General features: G+C 39.8%; 3 protein-coding genes across 3 annotated transcripts; 2 read left to right on the forward strand and 1 right to left on the reverse strand.

The window, feature by feature from the left end:
- The first annotated feature begins 2642 nt into the window (after positions 1–2642).
- lgi3 (leucine-rich repeat LGI family, member 3) lies at positions 2643–8107 on the forward strand. The gene is made up of 9 exons (XM_061072082.1): positions 2643–2845; positions 3630–3701; positions 4290–4361; positions 5486–5557; positions 5648–5719; positions 6383–6552; positions 6651–6815; positions 6908–6998; positions 7378–8107. Exons 1-9 carry the CDS (start codon positions 2643–2645, stop codon positions 8105–8107), a joined length of 1647 nt encoding a protein of 548 aa, XP_060928065.1.
- Positions 8108–13259: 5152 nt separating this feature from the next.
- On the reverse strand, positions 13260–15023 carry LOC133002334 (bone morphogenetic protein 6-like). The gene is made up of 5 exons (XM_061072125.1): positions 14920–15023; positions 14390–14538; positions 14218–14295; positions 14002–14132; positions 13260–13397 (listed from the first exon to the last, which is right to left on the reverse strand). The coding sequence occupies exons 1-5, from the start codon at positions 15021–15023 to the stop codon at positions 13260–13262; spliced, it is 600 nt and encodes a 199-aa protein (XP_060928108.1).
- A 3640-nt stretch (positions 15024–18663) lies between these two features.
- chmp7 (charged multivesicular body protein 7) lies at positions 18664–23469 on the forward strand. Its single transcript, XM_061071023.1, has 10 exons — positions 18664–19218; positions 19299–19476; positions 20989–21174; positions 21276–21409; positions 21748–21796; positions 21888–22007; positions 22095–22193; positions 22292–22349; positions 22444–22674; positions 22748–23469. Exons 1-10 carry the CDS (start codon positions 18956–18958, stop codon positions 22786–22788), a joined length of 1359 nt encoding a protein of 452 aa, XP_060927006.1. The 5' UTR covers positions 18664–18955; the 3' UTR covers positions 22789–23469.
- Positions 23470–23609: the final 140 nt, after the last annotated feature.

A 23609-nucleotide genomic window follows, 5' to 3' on the forward strand; every position in this document is an offset into this window, starting at 1 on the left:
TTGTAATTATCTGTGTTTTCACCACACCAAGAGAAACAAGCTGAGACCTGCTGGATCTCCTGCCGCAGGTTTTTCCCAAACTGCAGCGTCCTCCTGCAATATTTACACAAGCTAGTGGATCTGCAAGTTTTTAGCACAGAAACTTATCAGTAGCTGAATATTGTTCAGCCATTCAATACGAAGATTAACTTTCTGAAGACATAATCCTGCTTTATTGCGACCCCGGATTCATTCCACACAGCACATTCTTCAAAAACAAAAAAAAGCAATGAAACCTGTGATTAAGTTAAGTTGACTCTGATATGAAGCATTGAGAGGGTTAATCTCAGCAGCATTTCAGACGCCTGGGCCTCACACACAGGGCATGTTCCGGGTCTCCAGCTGCTGTTTCATGCTCCCTTCTCTGTGCCATGCAATTACACTGGTTCCCACCGGAGATTTGGATTGGGTGGAGCTCTGCAAAGGAATAAGCTCCAGCATTAACTGCTCCTCACTGAGCATGACTTACATAAAACCACAAACACAGTTAGAACAGAGGAGCTGAGCGGCACGCAAACACACTGGGGCAAAGAATAAAAGAAGATAAAACCTTCTTTTTTTTTTAAGTAGGTGCTGCACAGGAAACGGCATTCCTTAACTGGATAAGCCAAAAGGAGACACCACCCAGAATCTTGTGACTGATTCACTTTTGAATTCACAGATTTAAAGCTCAGACGCTTTTTCACTTTGCAAACACAAGAGTCTTTGGACAAACATCAAACTGTCTCCAGGCAAAGAAAACATCTAACAAAGGCCTTGAAGACACTTTGTCACCTTTCATCCATCAAGAAAGAAAGAAGGAAAGAAAGAAGGAAGGAAAGAAGAAAAGAAGAAAAGAAGAAAAGAAGAAAGAAGGAAAACAGAAAAGAAGAAAAGAAAGAGATTACATATATGTACAAATGTCCCTGTGCTGTGTGCTGTGTTGTAACAGTGAGAGGTGACAGACAGTGTGTAGCAGGGTCAGTCTGTGACAACACAGTGGTTGTGTAGGAGGCTGGTGATGCCTGGCACTGAGGCCACAGCTCTGACATTCAGCCACTCGCCGACCACTTTATTCTATGGCCAACAGCGCCACCTCCTGTCATATTCTAGTACTGAGAACCACCAGCCATATTCTTCTTTTCAGATGTCTTATCTTAAACAGGAAACCTTTGCTGCTCTCCAGATTAAATACATTTGCCTGATTTAGGGATGTTTTTACTTTTCACGATATAATTATAAAAAATGCATATTGGATCATCTAAAAAATGCAACCTTGTTCATATTATGAAATTATTGTAGCTGACTGATGTATCCTGACACATGGCACAGTAGTTGAAATATCAATCAATACATAAATTGTTATGATTTACGAATGTTCAGCAGCCACTGAGGCATATCAGTGAAATATTCACTGTCTGATAAATCATTTTAGTGTAAATGACTAGGTCACTGGGGGGCTGGAGCCAATCATTGGCCGAGAAATGGGGGTACACTCTTGAAAGGTTACAAGCGTATCACAAGGGGCCAACGAACAGGAAGCCAGAGTATCCAAGAAAAATTCCTGCAGACACAAACATGTAAACCTCACACAGAAAGGCCTGAGTTTTGCTGGGATTCAGATTGGGAACCCTGTTTCTGTTTCATGCCGACCTAGTGCTGTTATGATGACAAAATATTAATTTAACTTTATCTGATGCCTGAGAAGATTGTTTTTCCATCGTAGTTTGTAATTACTATTCATCGTAATAATCACAAGACTGTAATCATAAAAATCATGTGTGAATATCGTCCAGTGAACTGATCATCTTTGTATTTTGATTGGGTTTGTGTGTGTGTGTGTGTGTGTGTGTGTGTGTGTGTGTGGGTGTGCGTGTGCGTGTGTGTATGTGTGTGTGTGTGTGTGTGCTTGCATGTGTGCGCTAATGTGTGTGTTGTACCTACAAAAATCTCAGCACTGGCTGCTACTCGGGAACAGCCAGAAAATAATAAGCCTCCCTACCATACACACACACACACACACACACACACACACACACACACACACACACACACACACACACACACACACACACACACACACACACACACACACACACACACACACACATTAACACACGTTCCCCTGTGTTCTCTCATGACTGCAGCAGTTTGACACCCGATAAGAGCAGAACACACAGACTGCTGATGGTACAATCTTCACATCAGCACTTATGTGTGGCCCAACCCCCCATCCACCGACCCTCCCATCTCCACACATCCCCTCATCTCATCCTCCGCCTGCTGCAGCTGTTTTAAGGTTTTTCACAGTAAATAATTCATTGTCAGCGACGCTGCCCACAGGTCGTAGTGCGGAGAGAGCTGCCCTGCTCGTCATTCCTGCAGTGTGCACTACAGAGGCTGCACAGATCCAAGGGAGGCTGCAGAGCACCCACACCCACCCAGGATACACCATACCTTTACTCCATACCCTCCCTCTCTCTCTCTTGCTGTCTCTCTCAACTCTGTGCTCAGCCTCATCAGAGCTGCTGGGGTTGTGGGCAGCCTGACCGTCGTTGCCACTTAAGGAGAAACTTCAAGAACCTCACTTCTCACAGCTTCCCTTTTTCCATTCCTGCCTAAGGATGATGGAGCCGGGACCTAGATGGATGAGGATGATCTGCTTGTCCCTCCTGTGCCTGTATCTCTGCCTGCCGAGGGAATCGAACGCCAAGAGAGCCCCCAAGATACCACGCTGTCCTGCGACCTGCTCTTGCACCAAAGACAGTGCCTTCTGTGTGGACACCAAGGCCATCCCCAAGAGCTTCCCCCCTGGGATCATCTCTCTGTGAGTAGAAACAAAAATATTGTGTGTGCTTTTCACTCACTGAAAGCACGATAACCTGTCTCAGCAGCATGTAGGCTGGTACAGATGGCCACATCCCTGATGTCACCCTCCATTATGTCATGATGCATAAAAACCCTACTTGTCTTATCCAGGACTGAATATATATGTTTCTATGTTTCTTGTTCCTTGATGCAGTGAATTTGAATTCACAGAGAGATGCTGAGCAGCCAGAATGACATAATGATCATAAAAAATAGCATCCCCTCTGCTTGATGCTGAACTTAGTTGAGGGAGCACAGCAATAAAATCCTGCCGAGCTCCAGGGAGGGATACTAACAATAGACTCAGTATCTCTCTGCTGGAGACGTGCTTCTCCTCTGAGAGATTTCATCTTGAAGAGAGTGCGCTCGATAAATGGAGTGTGTTTAATGAAATGGATGGATTAACACTTGATGGGAGGGGAAGGGGAGGTCAGGACCACCCCTTTCATCTCATATTGACTTCCATTGCCCCTGGATTGAACACTGGCTTTAAAGAGTCGAGGGAATACAGGAGCACGGGCTGATGGAGGTGCCCTCATTCTACAGTAGAGAAGAAGTAAAGAAGGGGAGAAGGAAGTTATGTGTCCTAGTTTTGAAAAGATTCTCTCCTTCATATGTGAACTGTAAAGCTAGAAGTGTCCTGAGACAAGAAGGAATGTAAAAATGGCATGATTAATGTTGAGAAAAGAAATGTTCCACTATGAAACACATGACGTCACACATAACTGATGTTGTCTGAACAGGACCATGGTGAACGCGGCCTTCACTACAATCCCAGAGGGAGCTTTCTCCCACCTTCACCTGCTACAGTTCCTGTGAGTTCCTCCAGCCGACCTAAAGTTTTAACTCAGTATCTGTCTCATAACCAGCTAGTTTGCCCTTATCTGTAAATACAGTCACACAACTTGATATCTCAGGTATTTCTCCACACGGCTGATACTGTCGAACACTCAGACGTCTCTTGTTTCGCAGTAACAACAACAGGACTTGAGCTGCTGGAAATGAATGGTTATTGAACGTACTGGTGACATAGCAGTAATAAGTGTAAAGTGGCTCTGTATCAGAGTCACTGACTCCCTTCAATTGTGCTCAAAAGACAAAGGCCTGTTTGTCTCCTCAGATGGAATCACGAGAGTGTGCTTGTGTGTCTTTGTAAACTGTATTTATCTTATAGTTCAGCTGTATAGTTTTCTTTATATGCTGTGAATGTTTATCGAGACCACAATTTGTCTTTTTATTCTTCTTCTTAAACATCTCTAAATTTGCCTAAAACAAATTCTAATCTTTTTTTTTGTAATTTGAAATTACAATCAGTTTCTTATATATCTCACTTTTTAGTTGGACACATACAAGACCATCAGTATGATTTGATGATTCGTGTCATTATTCCTTCTTTTCTACAGGCTCTTGAACTCCAACACATTCACCACAGTCGCTGATGATGCCTTCGCTGGTCTGTCTCACCTGCAGTACCTGTGAGTGTCTCACCTTGTGGCACTGAATCCAAGATCCTCACTGTGGTTGCAAATTTACACTGACAAATTAAAGGTTACATTTGTTAGCTGTAATATGACCGTTGCTGAGGTCAAGACACTGAGGCGTGTTGGTGCTACGGCCTAATTTGGTCTTACATGACCTCATATGTTGGAAAAGTTTGAACAGATGTTATTGAATATGACAGTGAGTCAGTTTTATGACTCTCATCTTCTTGTGCCTACGTTATATTTTAACAATTTCTAGTATACTACAGTTGCACCTAAGTAGGTTATGTGGATTTTTTTAGCTCTTTTATCTTTTTTGTTGTTGTTGTATTGTTTTCTCTTGTCAATGATGACTCACAGTAAGTCTCGGCATAGGGTGAATTGAAGGAATGTGAGTCAGTAAGATTTAAGATTCAGACTCTGCAGTAGAGCAAAGAATGCCAAGAGTAAACCTGAAAATAAATCCTCCTACAACAGTGAGTACACTGCAGCTGTAGTGTGATGAAGCTGCATATTCCCTCCTGTGGAATTGATGAGCTTTACAGAGTAGTTAGCTGATTGCCTGGAGAGTGCAGCTCTCTGTGATGGCCATACTTCAGGCTTGGCACTGTGTCTTTGAAACGCAGCCACTTCGGCGCTACCCGCTGTGAATGCTAATAAAGTCATATTTTCAAATCCAGCCACCTCCAGAACATCTGCGCAGGCTGTATGTCCTCAACTATCAATAGATAATAATACAAAGACAGGGCAGGATCCGATAGTGCAGCATGCAGAGCTTTTCGATTTATTATATTACTCAAAGACAGAACGTGAGCTTTTACCATTAAGAGTTTTACCTACTTTTCTTTGGCCAATACACAAATTATATGAGTGACTCTGAGTTATCAAATACAAATGAAAAAAAGTTGAATATTTATCTTCATTATCTTCATTTGTTGCCAACTCAGATCTTTGTATTCCTTCATATAGTGTTCGACATCCCCCAGAGGCCTTCAGTGAAATAATGACTCACAATCCCATTCTTAATGTATTCTCATCATTACAATACAAACAGAAACAACTTTATAAAATGTTCTGCTATCACTCTGTCATATATGAGCAATTCCTTCTCTTTCCAGGTTCATTGAGAATAATGACATCCAGGCTCTGTCAAAGTACACCCTCAGAGGACTCAAATCCTTGACTCATCTGTGAGTATTTTCGCGGGCGAAGACGCTGAGATTCTTTGGCAATTACAGACTCTACAAGCCAGACATGACTGTTTCCTCTTTTCCTTTCAGATCTCTCTCAAATAACAACCTGCAGCAACTGCCCAGAGATCTCTTCAAACATCTAGACATCCTCACAGATTTGTAAGTGAGCCCACGCTGAAATCTAAAACAGTGACGTCTCGAGAGCTTTGCCCCGACAGTGTGTCCCGGCAAAACACTGGTTCACTTGGGCTCCCAGAGGCTTTATTGGAACGCTGCACTCGTCTGAAAAACTGTCTCGCTCAAGAGTGTGGCTTGCTTCTAATTTAAACTATGCGGATTTACTTGTTTTGAGGTCCTGTACGATTTTGATGGTTAATTTCAATTTCAATTTTATTTGTATTGACCCAACAAACATAATCTCAAGGCCTTTAACATATTAATGTTGAGACCTTACATAGGAACCCAGGAGTTCCCACAACCAGAAAATGCTTGGCGATGGTGGAGGGAAAAAAATCTCCCTTTAACAGGGAGAAACCTCGACCAGTTGGGGTGAGCGGAGAAAATAGGGGAGAGAGAAGAAAGAGAGTGGGGCAGACAACAGGTACAGAACATTTGTGTAACTGTCATATGAAAGCTCCGTCAGACTTGTTACTCGAATGAAAATAACAATAGTAATACTTTGGAACACTTATGACATTAAGAAGAAGAAAAATGAGAAGAAGAAGAATAGGAGTGAGAAAAAGAAAGAGAATGAGAATAATATTTATCTATTTTGATTTAGTTGTTATCTGATACACTCTCTTTTGTCTGTGTGTTCCTCAGAGACCTGAGGGGGAACTCTTTCCGCTGTGACTGTAAAGTCAAGTGGCTGGTTGACTGGATGGAGAGGACCAACACCTCTGTTCCTGCCATCTACTGTGCCAGCCCCTTTGAATTCCAGGGACGCAGAATCCAGGACCTCTTACCACGAGACTTCAGCTGCATCAGTGCAGGTTTTACTTGGTCTCTGCTGAACATTGTGATTGATCTGAAGCCACAACATGACTTCCTGGTTTCTAACTTCTCTCACGCTGGTTTTCCTTCCCCATAGATTTTGCAGTGTATGAAACCTTCCCTTTCCACTCTGTGTCGGTGGAGACGTATGGGTTTGCAGGAGATCACTTTGTGGCCTTCGCTCAGCCTGAGTCCGGCTTCTGTACTCTGTTTGTGTGGGATCATGTGGAGCTGGTCTTCAGGAGCTTTCACAACATCACCTGTAAGTTATTAGGAAAGAATAACAATGGCCATGTTTAAAAAAAAAACAATTTTAACAATTATAATTTGTCTTTTTCCTGTTGTGTGTTGCAGCTCGCTCTGCTGTGTACTGCAAACCTGTGGTGATAAACAACACACTTTACATGGTGGTGGCTCAGCTTTTTGGCGGATCTCATATCTACAAGTGAGACTTGATCATTTGGCTTTAAGTCTTTATTTGTCCTATTTGTGAAGCCCTGTGCAATGGCTTTTTTGAAAGGTTTAATAATTTTTTTTATTATTATTATTACTACAAGACAGAGGGAAAGATTGGTTTGGTCCAAAGATAACAAAAGCAAAACAAGTGTTAAAATGAAAATTGTCTTTTTTTACAGGACGTTGTGTTCTAGACTAATTCAGGTGCAGTTGTCCCATTTCACTTTATGCTTAGATAACAGTTAAGAAGTTTTAACGTGAGAGTGGTATCAATCCTCTCATCTAACTTTAAACAAGGAAGCGAAATGCCAAACTTCATTATGTTGTGAACTTCAGAAACACTTTGAAAACTTTTGATGTTATCACAGGTGGGAAGAGGGTCCGCTGCGCTTCGTGAAGATCCAAGACATAGACACCACTCGTGTGAGGAAGCCCAACTTTGTGGACACCTTCCAGCTGGATGAAGAGTGGTACTTCATTGTAGCAGACAGCTCCAAGGCAGGCTCCACCAGCATCTACCGCTGGAACAGCAACGGCTTCTACTCCCACCAGTCCCTCCATCCCTGGCATAGGGACACCCACGTGGAGTTCCTCGATGTGGCGGGAAAGCCTCACCTCATCCTCTCCAGCGCCTCTCAACCCCCGGTGGTTTACCAGTGGAACCGAAGCCAGAAGCAGTTTGCCTTCCACTCTCTAATCACAGAGCTGGCCGACGTGCAGATGGTCAAACACTTCTGGGTGAGGAAAGTTCTCTACCTTTGCCTCACACGCTTCATTGGTGACTCCAAGGTCCTCCGCTGGGAAGGCCAGCGTTTCATTGAGGTCCAGACTCTGCCATCTCGGGGCTCAATGTCTGTGTATCCTTTCACTGTGGGTCTCCGCCAGTACCTCATTCTTGGAAGTGATTTCTCCTTCTCCAGAGTTTACCTGTGGGATGACCTCACACAGCGCTTTCAGCCCTTCCAGGAGCTCAACATGAGAGCACCGCGGGCGTTCAGTTTGGTCACCGTTGACAACAAGGACATTCTGCTGACCGCCAGCTTTAAAGGCAGCACCCTGGCCTACCAGCACCTGTTGGTGGATCTCAGTGCCAAGTAGACGTGTTACAGTACAGTCAGTCGCTGAGTATATAATGTGCCAAATAAATTAAAGACTGCAAAATTGTTTATGCCATGTAACTAAAGACCTGCTGTTATAGTTGTTGTTTTAAGAGAGGAAACTGGTGAATGATTAATCTCTTTTTATGCACTGTCCCTTAAAATATGAATGAAATGATGTGAACATTTAACATGCCGACATAAGTGTCATCATATCACTGCTTCTGTTCTGCCAAACACATGTCTAAGCCATGTATTTTTGAAAGTACTATGTTTTATATTGTACTTTACTAATGTGAAAATGATGTGCATGTGCATCATCTGAATTATTCACTGAATGACACTGGAAATTATATCTAACTGTAAAACTATTGCGGTTTTGTAAATAACACGGTGTAGTTTAACTGTGTAGCCTTTTGCATGATGCTGTTCACATGATATAACTATGTAAACAAGCAATATTTACAACTGCAATAATTTAAATCATTGTGTTCATCTTTGTATAAAAGATAGTTTTAATCTGTTTTGGATTAAATGTTTGTTCTGCAGTAATAAGATGGGATCATGGCCTGAGCAGACTAAACAAAGGCCCCCATATATGTGAACTGACTTAAATTTTGCTCTGTTTATTTTTATCATTTATTCCCTGAATGAGACATTCCTTGATTTTGTTATAGTGCCAAATCCCCAAATATTCTTTCAGTTTAGGACAGAGACTATTTAACTTATAGCAATTAGACCAGTTAATCAATTCAAGAGGCATTCTTTAAAAAAATGACATTTTTGGGAACTATAACCAGATCAGAGAATGTATATTAAACCCTCTAATGTAATCTTCTTTTTCAATGCACAGTCACAAGCTGTATCTAATTGTTGCTGTGTACATTTGCACATGAAAGGGAGGGTGGGATCTGTGTATGATTAAATCCTCTTTATAGCTCTTGTTATTAGTCGTATGTGGTTCTAACTGCTTTTAAGACAGCGTAAAGAACACCAGCAAACACAACACGATAGACAGACAGACAAACAGACAGATATTGCTTCACAAAGAAAAAGCTCAAGTAAAACACGATGACTTGTTACATGATTTCTGTGACCGTTAAATAGTTGTTATAGAGTCAAATATATGTAAAAGGGAGTATTTTTATATGCACATTCATATCCTGGTTTTTATTCTTATTATCGTTTTGCTCATATCCTGGAGATAAAGTTATATTAGAGATCAAATTGGGCATTAAGGATGACATCATAAGTTGTGATTATCCACTGCATAAAACCTTAAGAAAACTGGACCCTTCTAGTGTTTGATACACAATACTGGTTGCACACACACATACACAATATTGCCCTATGACTAGTTTGCCATCCAGTGGTTGGAGAGTGTCGAGTACAATATTTCTGTGTTTCTGTTATTTTACATAAAAGCCAGTAGGTGGTACTCCATGCTTCCATTTTGACCACATGATCAGTGGCAGGATGATGGAGACTTCACATAATATCACAACCACGCTAACACACAGTGACACAGGCTAATATACATTTGAACAGTAATAAGACAAAGACATACAGGATACACACAGATAGTTTGTACTGGTAGTATTCCAAATATGATAGTACTTTGTATCTCAGAAGATTCCCACAAAATTTGTCCAAAAGTATTAGTTAATTTGTTTTGCTTAATCTGTTTTGCAATTAATTGTAATAGGAATCGGGTTTGAATTAGTGGTGATGTATTCTTTTAATAATTATAACACTGACACACAATAAACATTTGGTGTAAAAGGAAAATAAAGTTTCCATGCACACCTTCAACAATTAACAACTCAGACTTACATTGTTTATTCTTCATGTAACAGGGACCTTTTGCACTACTCTTATTGCCAGTGAAACCATCTAACACAGCACTGACCATTCCTTGCAGCTTTTCTGGTAAACATCTATTTGTCTGTAACATTGAGTCACTTATGCAAAGTGATCCACATCTACTCTCTGTGCTCCAAAAAGGACTTTCACAACAAGAACATTGTTTAAACATCACATAAAGGAAACATCATTTACTCTGCGTCCAAAACATCTGGGTCAGAGAACCACATCCAAAGAAAGTTAATGTTGACAATAAAAAAAAGCAAAATCATGTAAATTACTGAATCATGTACATAAAGTAAATATAAAAAAAACATCCTTTGTCAATACAATTCGTCACACAGAACAATTTAAAGAGGAAAAGTTAAAATTGAACCCAAACAAAAACAAACCTCCAAAGGGCCCATAATCAATACCTTAGTAGCATTTCAATAAATTACATTCTGATCCTGCATCGATTTACCAATAACTGTGTGTGTTGTTTGTCGTGATTATAATATAGGTCGAATTTTAACATATTTAGATGCAGTTCTTATTAAATTAAAAGGTTAATAGCTTAAATAAACCATGTTAAATCAACCCCACCACCAGCCAGTATTCAGTTAACCTTGCACTTAACAGCTGTGGAATATAACTATAATCTCTTTTACTCAAGCACTGTGCTCAAGTACAAATTTAAAGTATTTGTGCTTAAATACTGTATTTCGTCTTAATAATACTTTATTTGTTTTGATTGTATCTAATTGATATAGATGTTTAACAAATGTAGAGTTTTGCATGTAAGCATAGCTTTTTATAATACGATGCTTTATTATAGATTAAATAAGTTACATTATGTCAAATTTGTTCAGATGTTTGGCAGAAAATTAAATGGCAACCATTTTTTATGTAATTTTTCATTCTGTAATGCCAGTTTTGTCATAGTTGCAGATGTGAGAATTTGCTGCTTTCTAAATCGAAAATAATTTTTAGATTTGGAAAACGGTATTGTGGTATTTGTGATGTTTTCTAACTTGGAAAGACAATTAATCAATTAGGAAAAAACAAGGAGATTAATAGATAATGACTATCATTATTAGTTGCAACCTTATATCCAATTATTATAAATCAACTTAACCTCAACAAATTACAACTGTAAAAAGCTGCTTACACCTTAATTCATTAATAAGATTAATCTTAAAAAATACATCATATAAAAGTATTACTAGTTACTTTTGGGCTATAGATTGTACTTACATACGTGTACTAAAGTAACAATTTAATGCAGTAGTGCTTTTTTTCTAAAGTAAAAGCTCTGCGAACTTATTCCATCGCTGAGGTCTATCCATCACCTTGTTGGTTGGACTGGTTTGGACCTCTCTGCCAGAAGGTGACCAGATAGGGAGGACATCTGAGAACGCTGTCGCCCAGGACGTCTTCCTGGGTGCTGAGCTTGACGCAGAACGACGTCTCTGACTCCCCTGTGCTGAAGTGCTCTGTGACATCGTAACGCAGCCCGCATCTCTCTGGGACTGTGGTGGAGCTGGCATGTAGGTGCAGTTTGGTGGCAACGGGGGCAGTGGCTTTGACTTCTGCTTGTGTCCAGCAGCAGATAAATCCACAGGCAACACCACATAGGCACGCAGAAAGCTCTCCCCAAAGTAACACTTGATCTTCTTAGACCAGCAGTATTCCCCGAGGTCTCCTAGGAAGAGATAATAAATAAAGGCCATCACACAGTCGGATCAGTTGTTTGTCCGTAATCTGGGATCAATTTTTTGCTTGCAAGACTTGAGAATCATAAGTCAGGTCTCTGCTGCAGCCAGGGGGAGATTTATAAAAGCTCAGAGTGCAAACACACCCAGCAACTGAATATATTGAAGGCTTGTTCTCTTCCCCTGATCAACGCCTGGTTTTCTGTGCCAACATTTTCTCCTCTGCTCTTTCCCTCCCTCTGGACTGCCAATTACTGTCACAAGGAAATTATTTCACAAAAGATAAAATAAAAAGGCAAAAACCAAGCAAAGAAAGTTTGTTGATTTCAATTATCTTTATTCAAAAAATGCCACAGAGAAATCACTGACTTTGTACAAATGATTAAGATGCTAAATCATCGGTATATGCACAATAAAACATTTTGCATGCGATCTAAGAATCTATTCATTTCAGGTGACGTAGCAGCTCACAAATAAAAAAGAAAAAGAAAAACAATACTTGAAAAGTGAATGGTGAGGTAACTTGGTGAAGTGAGTGGGAGAATACAAGCAAACAACTGAAAACTATAAAATATCATGAGAAGTGAGCTGTTAAAATTGTGTACATGGGAAAATATGCTTTTGATTAATACACAAGATGAATGAAGCAATAATAGCACTGACACAAAAAAAGCTCAATAATTATTTTTTCAAATGAATTTAAATCCCAATTAAACCCTATTTAATTTGAATTCCACTTTGTGTGACAGAATTCAATGTTTATGATGAATTATTATTGACTCTTTGTTTTTGCCAAAATTACAGATCACTACCATGTGAATACAATGCAACACAATGTGAAATGTAGAAATTTTAACACTTTGTTGTATTTATCAGGATTAAATTCAGATGTTTCTTTGCCCACAAAATGATACGAAGCTACTTTGTTTTGTTGCAAAATGTTTATATTTCATATAACTAACAATAATTGTTTAATTGTCACAGTTTTTTTGGAGAGGGGGGCAGCATTGTCCTCTTTTTAAAAGTTCTGCTTGGAGAAACATGAAGATGGAACATTGCAAATGGAGGTTTGTGGAAAAGTAAAAAACAGATGTTATTAATTAACCCAGACTTTTAGGTGCAGGGAGTTTGATCTGAAGATAATATGCTCTTGTTAATCTCTCTGCAAAATGTCTAAGCATCATAAATACGAGCCTGTATTTAATTTACTGCTTTTAAGTCGGTTTTTAATATGATGCAATTTGGCCTGTTGTGATGAAATGGAATTGTAAATAGATTGTAAATTGAGAACAGTCATGTGCGATCGAGCTCAGCGATCCCCTTCTCTCACCACAGCTATTAAAAGAGCATATAATTGTAAATCAGTTTTGTGGTCGAGTGACTGGACAAATCTCTGCTACCCCCTTGTATCTCTTTTTTCTGGCTGCAGTAGAGAAACAGGAATTCAAAACTTAGGTTTCCACGCTCAGAGTTGAAAAAGCAACATAAGTGTTGTAAGAGAATATAGGCCTGCACCTAGAGGTATAATCTACTTCTAAACGTTTGTATTTTTTGTTTACTTTCCAAGTGGCTAACAGATGTCACAGGAAACCAACTTTACTCTCTGTTGGCTCCAGGTCCACACCCGCAGCTGCGGGTCAGCTGCACAGAGGAAATGACGACAGTGCTGGACTCGTCCATGTACACGACGGGCACCAATTCCTGGGAGCTGGGCTGACAACATGGCACCTGGACCTGCAGAACAAACAAGGAGAGGTGGAGGAGTCAGGCATTGTGACACGGTTTAATATTCAGAGTGAAGAAACTGTCCAAGACAATAAATGAAATAATAGACATTTACTTAAAGTTACTTAAGAGAATAATTAAGTGTATTACATGCCAAAAAATATTTTAAAGATGAATAAATAAAACCAATATTTAGGCAAATAGTACAATTACAAATGTGGTATTTCAAAAACCTTAGTTCAAATGATGCAGAGTAAAACCAGGCATAACTAATGGCAACACTAACAGAAAAACTCTGCAGCTAGCCTTAAACAGTCACACAATTGTTTCTTTCTTTCTCCTCATCCCCCATTTCCCCCATCCAACCTGACGGGTCAGGTGCTTGCTCTTTGTAGAAACATTGTTAGGTAAACCTAATGCTGCAAAATGCCTTGTAATAACATATGATGTGATTTAAATTGATAAATATAGTTCAATGTTTACAATAAATGTTTACTTCTTATACACACATGCACAGCACTGCAAAATGAAATAACCAGGGTTTGCAGTTATTTACTTATTTCACATAATAAATACATTTATTTCACTATTTTAACACCTGAGAGAAATATACCTGTGAGTCGGCCTCCTGGCCATTGGTGTGGGATGATGGACATTGCACGGTGTTCATCTCAGGGTTGCAGAGTGCACACTGAACAATGGTGAGGCTGGAGGGATGGATCACCCAGTTGTCCCAGCCCAGATCTATACCAAACACAAGAATTGATATTATTATATTTTTCATATTTAAGTTATATGTCAGTTACATCCACACACATTGAATTGGTACCTTTCATGAAGATCTCAGAGGCCGCGGAGCAGCACCTCAGACGGTTTTCTCCATCACGTGAGTCAGGGGCTGCTGCAGCTGCAACAACTTGAAAAAAGCCACAAGGAATGAGGCTCAAGATGGAAAAGTACGATATTGTTTGTGACCATCACAGGTGCAGGATTCCACTCACCTGCAGCAACTTTGGCTCTGTGAGAAGTGGTGCGCTGCCATTGCTCTCTGATAGCGTGCAGCCCGCCAGCAGGAAGCCGAGGCTCGGCCTCCAGGTTGAGAGCTCTCAGGAGATTCTTCCTGATGGACTCCAATGACTCGCCATGGCAACTGAACATCACATTTAAAAACAATATTAAAATGGATTACACAGAAAGACATAGAAGTACAAATAATATCAAACATTTAATATTGTCCTCAGACAACCAGGCAGTCTTGGTGGCCTTGAAACAAAGAATATTGTATTTTACAGAATGCATGTGAACGCCTCATCATAGTGCATCAGCACAGATCAATGTCATCTGATAGGCAAGTCTAGAGCACTGCAGCTTTTTGAAATTACTTCTCTGACCTGACAAAATGTTTCCTAATTTTTTTGGGGATCATATTCAGTAAGAATGTTTTCATTGTTCCCTGCATAAAATAAAAAATCGTACAATATAAAATAAATCATTGCATACAGGTATGTTTGTAAACAAGTGTGATACTGACCTAATGGCAGAGGTTGCTGGTTCTTCATTGGATGGCTGCAAGACAAATGCAACCACGGCCGAAGAGCCCAGAAGCATTATCAAGACGGTGAATGCAAAGGACATGGTGACGAGATGGGTGGAACAGTTTTTCGAGTCAGGCAAAAGAGGTTGCTTGCTGTTGGTTCTGTCCGTCTGGTCGGAGGCTGGAGATAGGAGTGACAAGATGAGGATGCTGCGCAACATATTGTTTGTCAAGGCCTGGGAACCTGGGTTTGTATCTTCCTGTAGCCCAGCTTGGCCTTGAGATACTTAACATTGTTGTCTTCTTGTCCCCCGTTCTGTGTGAAAGAGAAGAGGAGGACGACCCAGGAGAGAAAGAGACGTTAATACACTCAGCAATGAGGGGTGACAAGCCACATGAGGATATTTCAAACCACAATACACTTGTCATATTATGACAAGAGATCCACAAATGAGAATATTATAAAGCTTGTGTTCCACTGGTTTACCCTATTCCTTGTAACACACAGTTGTACAATTCTGATTTCCTTTACGCACTGAGGCTTTAAGGTTGTTAAAATCATCTAATTCATCAATATCAGTTTAATAAATATATTATCTCTATTTGAGTTAAATGCTCTGCATTTAAGCAGTATGTGTTCAAAACCAAAACATGCTAAATATGCTAAGCTGCTGCATTTCAAGATAATTCTAGATGTCTTGTCATTCTGACATATTTGTTATCTTTGAATTTTTTAATAAAGCTGTGTGGGTTTGATCAATGTCCGACCCTTCAAATGGACCCAAATCTACATTTAGAGAGAGCACAGGCCACAAACACATCTGAAATCTTGGCTGAAAGATGGGAGAGAAATCCAGAGAACCCCACTAAGTCAACAAAGACAGCCTATTTTTACACATGTTGCCACGAGAAGGTCTCAAAACAATGAAACACAAGCTGTCCATTCATATCTGCACATGGGCAGTTATCAGTTGCTATCAGAACTCCCTTTTTATGGCCTGATATTAAAGGCAGAAATCTCCCTTGATAAATATATTAACAATATTATTCCTCTACAGTTGTTATTCAAGGAAAAAAGAAAAAGGCCTGGCAGCATTGACAGTTATATAAGCCAGTGTGGACCATGTCCTGAGATGCCCTCTCTTCTCCTCAGAGAGGCCTAAAAATGGGTTAGACTGAAACTTTTCCATGCAGCCCATAAAACGCAGTTTGAATGCTGCACTGGATATTCAGCTATTATAGCTACCAGTGCCAAAGGAATGCTTGGTTCGAGCTGATACAACACTTGCAAAACTGTATTTTGTAGCACATGAAGATCCAGGCAGTGTCTTCACTTTATTGTCCAAGCTCTCTCTCTATCATACCCTGATGTCAGAGTGCATGCTTCCGCCAGGACGGAACAATCCTCTAGTTCTTATAATAGACAGATAGAAGAAAAAAAGGAAGTGTTCTGATAACCTCAATTATTTATTTGTCATTAAAAACAGCTAAAGAATACTAGTAGTAAAGAAACAAAAACAAATCTTGGCTCCACTCCTCGGACCAGATCTGCATTCAAATTTAGAGGATTCTTTCCAGGCCCGGGCCCTGTCCCTCCACCAAGTTTTTGTTGCAAAATCTTGCTCTAGTTCCGGATTTTTTTATTCCCATATGAATCAGCCATGTATTGTTAAAAAGGTAAACAGTGATACTTTGTTTATTCAAGCTTGGTGAACCTAAAACTTATCTGCATTCGTTTCTATGAATTCTCTTAGTTTTTGTGGTCAACTGCTTCCCTTCTTTTTTCTGAGCATCATCCCTGATCCACTTGTTCCCCCGGCTGTTTTTGTGGACAGACACTTATGCCCACCATCTGTTTAGACATGTCGACAACCCTCAAAAACTCCCAGTTAACCATCAAGGTCAAGCAGAACCAGAATACGGCCATCAGCATCTGCAGCTGAAGCATCTGAAGCTAGATATTCTGCTGTGTTCAGAATGGACGAGTGAAATAAACAATGATTGCACATGATATGTTTTCAAATAATATTTATTCTGTTACCTATATGAATGCATTTATTGGTAAAAGAAGTATCAGTCCAACCAGTGTTTACTGGTCATGGAGATAGGGAAAGTAGAGTGGCAGTAGCAGCTGTCATATTATTCACATTGATGGCACAGGCCAAGACAACCTGCTTTCAAAGCAGCTGCTGCCCTTTATCAGAGTGCTCATCTGTTTATTCAGCACCAGGCGTAGTAAGGTTTTAATCCTAATCCACTTTGCATCTTGTACTTTAAGTGATCACAGGTTTTGTCCGAGAAACCTCTCCCAGCAGCCCATGAGCATTTTCATTAGCGTGTGTGTGTGTGTGTGTTTGTGAGTTTTGTGAGTGTGTGGCCGCAGGGACGTGACATGCGATAGATTTACAGACACTGGGACAGGTGCGGGTGTGTGTGTGGGAAGTGGAAAAGTCCCACAGATGATTTGTGGCTGGAAAATCTGCAGGAGAAAATAAACAATGTGTCTGAGGAAGTGGGAGGAAGGGATGGAGTAGCGAGGGCAGGTAAGGATTATTCTGATTTGGCAACATTCATTTTTTGACAAAACTAATATTATTTTCGTACTTTTGCAATGATGCTATAAGAAACAAAAGTAATATCAATTAGATTTATTATAATTATTCAAAATAGACATTCTTTACAACTGCAGAATCTGAAATGAAATTGATAAAATGACGGGAAAATTGGTTGTACTGTTCTATTATTGCATTATTCACAGGTTGCAAAACTCAAGGTCAGATATCTCACAGGGTATCTTTGTTTCCTTCAGTGAAAACAAGGGTCATGGGATGTGGCATGAAGAAATGTGACAGAGGTGCTCCCTTTAAACACAAACATGTTGTTGAAAAGTCAAACAAAGTTTACCTTGAAATGTCCTGAACATTGAAATAATTGTCTGTCGTTCCCTTTTTCAGGTAAACATCAGTTTTATTCCCAAATGTCTTTACAAAACACTTATAAATACATAACACAAATACAATTATAATATAGAATATCTTATACTATCATATATAATGTTGAATAAATAAAGAAAACGTGCAGAAAACAAATTATTAAAACGTAAAGTGGAAGAGAAAAACTCATCGATCCTCTTGCTCTCGAGCAGAGTCATGGGTGCGCTTGATTTTGATTCACTACTTCTGCGTGGGCGGAAGAAACAACATGGCACGTACATGAATACACACCGCCCTCCCGCACGGTCCTGGACTGACAGCTGAAGCCATAGATTTATATATAAAGACTAGTGGTAAATAACCATAACTTGCTCAATTTTCAACCGATTTTGAAACGGTCTGGTTTGTTATACACGTCAGAGATGTAGATATGACACTGCATACTTATGAAAAATTATGAATAATTTATGCAGTGTCATAACTAAATCTCTGACGTTTATAACAAACCAGACCGTTTCAAAATCGGTTGAAAATTGAGCATTTTATGGTTATTTACCACTGTAGATATGACACTGCATACTTATGAAAAATTATGAATAATTTATGCAGTGTCATAACTAAATCTCTGACGTTTATAACAAACCAGACCGTTTCAAAATCGGTTGAAAATTGAGCATTTTATGGTTATTTACCACTACCAACACAATGTTATGGGTGAGCGAGCAACCTCTGGCAAGATGGCCGCTATTGGTTGACGTCCGGCTCCGTCGAACGAGACATCTAGTCTTTATATATATCTATGGTTGAAGCTCTCTGGCTCCGCGGTGTGTTGTTGTTGACATGTGAGTCGCTAGCTGTTAGCCACATTGTGATTCCCCGGGCTGAGGTGAGCTTCCTGTGGCAGCGACATGTGAGTGAACCTCCACCTCCACACCCTGAGCTCAGTGACGGTCACTGGTAGGTTTCTGTTTCCCGGTGAGGACAGCTAAGCTAAGCTAAGCTAACACAACACTCCCCTGGTTCTGAGCCAGCTAACATTAGGTACCACACCTGTCTGCTGGCTGTTGCTACGTCTATAGCTAAAGTTTAGCTTCCTACAAATGTCTGACTCCGCCGACATGCCGCTGCCACCGGACTGGGACGACGACGAGCGGATGAACTTCATGTTCTCCGACTTCAAGGAGAACCGGGACGTGGACCCGACGGACTGGGACAGTAAGACGGACTTCTGGACGGCTCTGGTTCTGAGCAGCTGCAGGCACCAGGGCTCCGTGTGTGTCCGCCTGCAGGAGCTGAACCACCGCCTCAGGAGGAAGGAGAAGTCCCCGCTGGGCTTGGCCACGGTGCTCCAGTCCATGTCCAGGTAGACACAGCTCCTTGCTCCACACCACTCAGGCTCAGTCAATGTGTTTATCCCACTGTATGCGTGCTTTCTCCCGGCAGGTGTGGGAAGATCCAGAGGGAGTCGGAGTTCGCAGCTAACGTGGACTGTGGCTGGGTGTCCTGGGGGGTGGGCCTGCTGCTGGTGAAGCCCCTGAAGTGGACCTTCTCCACCCTGCTGGGCAGCAGCAGCAGCAGGGTCCACCTGGAGGAGTCCTTTGTCGTCATGGAACTGGTGAAGGTTTGTCCAACCCACTCTCTGTAAACAATGTGTTTCACATGCAGCAGCAGTGTCATAGAACTTGAGCCTCCATGATATAATTTGTTTTTGCACTAAATATACCTGTCTCCTTTCACTGTGAACCCTGTACAACACTCCGCTACATATACACTCACTTCACATCATATGTGATATGTGTTAATGTAAAACCATATTGATATTATATATCATTTTATACAATAATATTGTCTTTTGCACACTCTGTCTTCATATTCTTACACTCATAGTATATTATAATATCTATTGTATAGTCAAATACTTATATTTATACCTCTACTATATATCATATATTATATCATACTCTCTGTATATTCTTTGTGTCTATATACACATATTTATACATGTGTACATGTTATAATTATAGTTATTATTATTATATTACTATCATTATTATATATACTTTTGTTGCCATTATTACTATATACTGCTATTATATTGGTATAATTACTATCATATATAAATATATATTATGTTATATTATAAACTATATATACTGTACTATTTTTATATACTGTCTAACAATAACATTACCATCATATCATCAGTACTATTACCATCATCTTGCCACTGCGCCTTATCTACCTATTTATCTTGTGTTTCTGTTTTTTATTCTTTCTACCTCAATATTTTTTATTTTATTCTATTGTATTGTATTTTATTGTATTCAAATATACCGGCTGCTATGACGACTTAATTTCCCTTCGGGGATGAATAAAGTACTCTATCTATCTATCTATCTATCTATCTATCTATCTATCTATCTATCTATCTATCTATCTATCTATCTATCTATCTATCTATCTATCTATCTATATCATATTGCTCTCTGTTATTGCAGTAAGCTAGTGTACATTCAAAGTATCTGATTGTTCCTTTTGTTATCGTCTGCTTAGATTTATATTGCAGCAGCACATTATACGTTATATATTAGATATGCAAACCCTCTGTGGAAAACTGTATTATTAATAATGATATGTTTTATATTTAGTGCTTTAAACAATTCTCTAAGAGACTTTGCATTGGTAAAACAGATAAAATCAGACAAAAACATCCTATTCAATGAATTAATAATTAAAATGCACCTTTATAATAATTAAATTTCTTATGTATTTTGTTATTTTAACAATGTAATAATAACAATCTGTTTTTATTATTTAGTCATACTGTTGTGTTTTCTTTACATCATGTTTCTTGTGATGCCTAACGTTTTTATTCTTATTCATGTTTGTCAGCTATTCAATGTTTCATAAAGTATTTAAAGACACACATTTCAATAACACATCATTAATCACAAATTGTAAACATCTCTGAAGAGGTGGGTTTTAATGATGTTTATGAAGGTGTGTGTCAGTGCAGTCTCTGATTTTCAAAAACAACATTGATATGTCTTCCCTTTTCTGTTTTCCTTTTAACTCAATGAGACCATAAAGACGGCAGCTGCTATAATATTCTAATCGATCCAATGTTTTCCAGGAGAAAGCTGCAGAGCTTCTCAGGGTCTACAGGGGCAGTGAGTTTGCAAGCCGCTCCGTTCTGTCGTTTCAAGAGCTCTGTACCCTCTCCTCTGGAGTCTGTGCTGACGAGAGCACCCTGTGCATGGCTCTCCTGCAGCTGCAGAGGGACAAACAAGTGCTTGTCTCACTGCTCGAAGGCGAGAAGGTATGAAGTGGGACCACGTCAGTCCACAAACTGTTCATTTGTAGTATTTAGAGGCGTCTTTGGTTAGTAATCTCCCTCTTTCTTTCTGTGTTTCGCCACAGATTGTAAAGTTTTGTCTGCCAGGGCAGGACCGCGTCTCTCCAGTCAGTGATGTGGATATCGGAATCTACCAGCTGCAGCACAGTGAGAAGATGCTGGGGGAGCGGGTGGAGAAACTAGGCCTGGAGGCTGACAAGTAAGTCGTCAACCTGGATATGAACTTCAAATATAATGTTTAGTTGTAAACTTGTAAGGATTTGCAACCAAGACTGTCAGTTTCAGCAAAGTCAGTGGTATTGAACCTGTAAGAGTGTGGATTCATTGTATTATATTGTTATTTATTTAGAGAATCACATTAAAGATGGTATATTATATATTCAGAGTTAAAAATGGCTCATCTTCTGAAACAACCTGTGCCTTGTGTGCAACTTGATTCCTGAGTCATCCACCTCCAGGCATTGGAGTTTGAGTCAGGCAAGATGGATTTCACTGCATTCAGTAAGACTCTAATTGCTTTACATTATCTACGTGCAGGTGCAGAGAGGAGGCCAAGCTTCTGCTGTCGGAAGGGAAAAAATCACAGGTCGCTACCAATTTAACTTGCGTAAAACCAATTTTCACTTAGTATCCGATCCAGTCAGTGCAGTTGGTTATGTTCATCATCTGTTCCACAGGCCCTGAGGTGTTTGAGAGGCCGCAAGAGGGTAGAGAAGAGGGCAGACAACTTATTTGCCAAACTAGAGACAATCCGAGGAATCCTGGACAGAATCGCCCAATCACAGACTGATAAGATGGTAAAAAAACGTCCCGTCATCGACACTCTTTCTGTAAAGGTTATTGTCAGTACTTACAGTGTGTGCTGTGTGTGCTGATGTCTGTAGGTTATTCAAGCATATCAGGCTGGAGTGTCAGCCCTCAGAGTCTCTCTTAAGGACGTGACTGTGGAACGTGCAGAGAACCTTGTGGATCAAATCCAGGAGGTATTGGTAGATTTTAGGACAATTATTATTGTATTTGACCATTTTGATTGAATTTTTGTTTTAAGCACCTTAATAGATCTTCTCTTTCATTTTACCAGTTATGTGACACCCAAGATGAGGTGAATCAAACTCTATCCAGTGGTGTGACCAGCGCAGGTATGCCTTTTATGTTACTGCCATATGTTTTATACTGTGGATTGTCTATATGAATATCACTGAGAGCTAAATTTGTCATGTTCTTTTTCTGTAGATGAAGACATGGATGAGTTGGAGGAAGAACTGAAGGCTCTGTTGGACGAGTCAAAGCCAGAATTAATCGCAGATTTACCTGACGTGCCAAAAAAACGCCTGCGACCCTCCGGGGAGTCCGTTCTCTCTGGTGACCTGCTCAGTTCCCTCCCCGACGTACCTCAAGGACTCTTGGATATTACCACTGAGCAGCTGGAGGAGGAGTTGAATCAGTTAACACTTACAGATTCAGGTTTGCACTTTTTTTAAATCTCTAAATGTCATATAAATGTTTTTAAGTAACACATTGTCACTTCTCTGTCCAGGTTTTCAGCTGCAGAAAATGACATCGCCTGCCAAGAGATAAGAGCCTGAACAGTGATGACATCACATCTCTCTGCATTAACATTTCAAAAATATATTTAAGTGTCTCTTTAAAATATTCTGTGAGACACAATTCATGGAAGTTTTAAACTAAAGCACTTAAGTACAACATAAGCAATTTGCTAAATCATAATTTGATTTGAAATGATAGTTGAAAAATAAATTTCAGATTGAAAATGAGAGACTTCTTTTCATTTAATGAAAATAAAGAAATCCACTTATTCTGGTGACATGCCAAAAATAACTTATAAATCTTTCATAAAGCAACTTTAATTAAAATGTAACTTGACAGTTCTGAGATCTGCACCATTATCAATATCTGGAGGCTCTCATGTCAAAGCATTTTAAAATATAAAAATATATATACACTATGACATCACCACCAGGAATGCATTGTGGTATTTTTGACAACAATAGGAGGAGAACAGTGCTTCTGGTTTAATGTGTCTGTTGTAAATGTCCTCATTGACAGTCCTGTAAAGTGTATTAAGTGGCCTTCTGAACTGTAAATATGAACAGAATATTCTGCCAAATAATTTTTAACAATCATATGTATAATTGACCCCACTGCAACACAACATACTGTATTTTTGTGAACTAAGACATCTCTTTTAATTGAGTCAAACCAAATATATTGGTCAGAATAAAGTTTATTTTAAACAATTGTCTGTTGTTGTATTTGTCGTGAGCAGATATGGAGCTGAGGAAGAGGAGCTACACTCCACTTATATCCTTACTTTGGTTGTTCCAGGGCTGCAAATAAGTCGTATTTACCAGCAGCAGACGCAGCAGTCACTGTAGGGT

Source organism: Limanda limanda, chromosome 5 (genome assembly GCF_963576545.1).
Source record: "Limanda limanda chromosome 5, fLimLim1.1, whole genome shotgun sequence".
In the NCBI taxonomy this organism is placed as follows: domain Eukaryota; kingdom Metazoa; phylum Chordata; class Actinopteri; order Pleuronectiformes; family Pleuronectidae; genus Limanda; species Limanda limanda.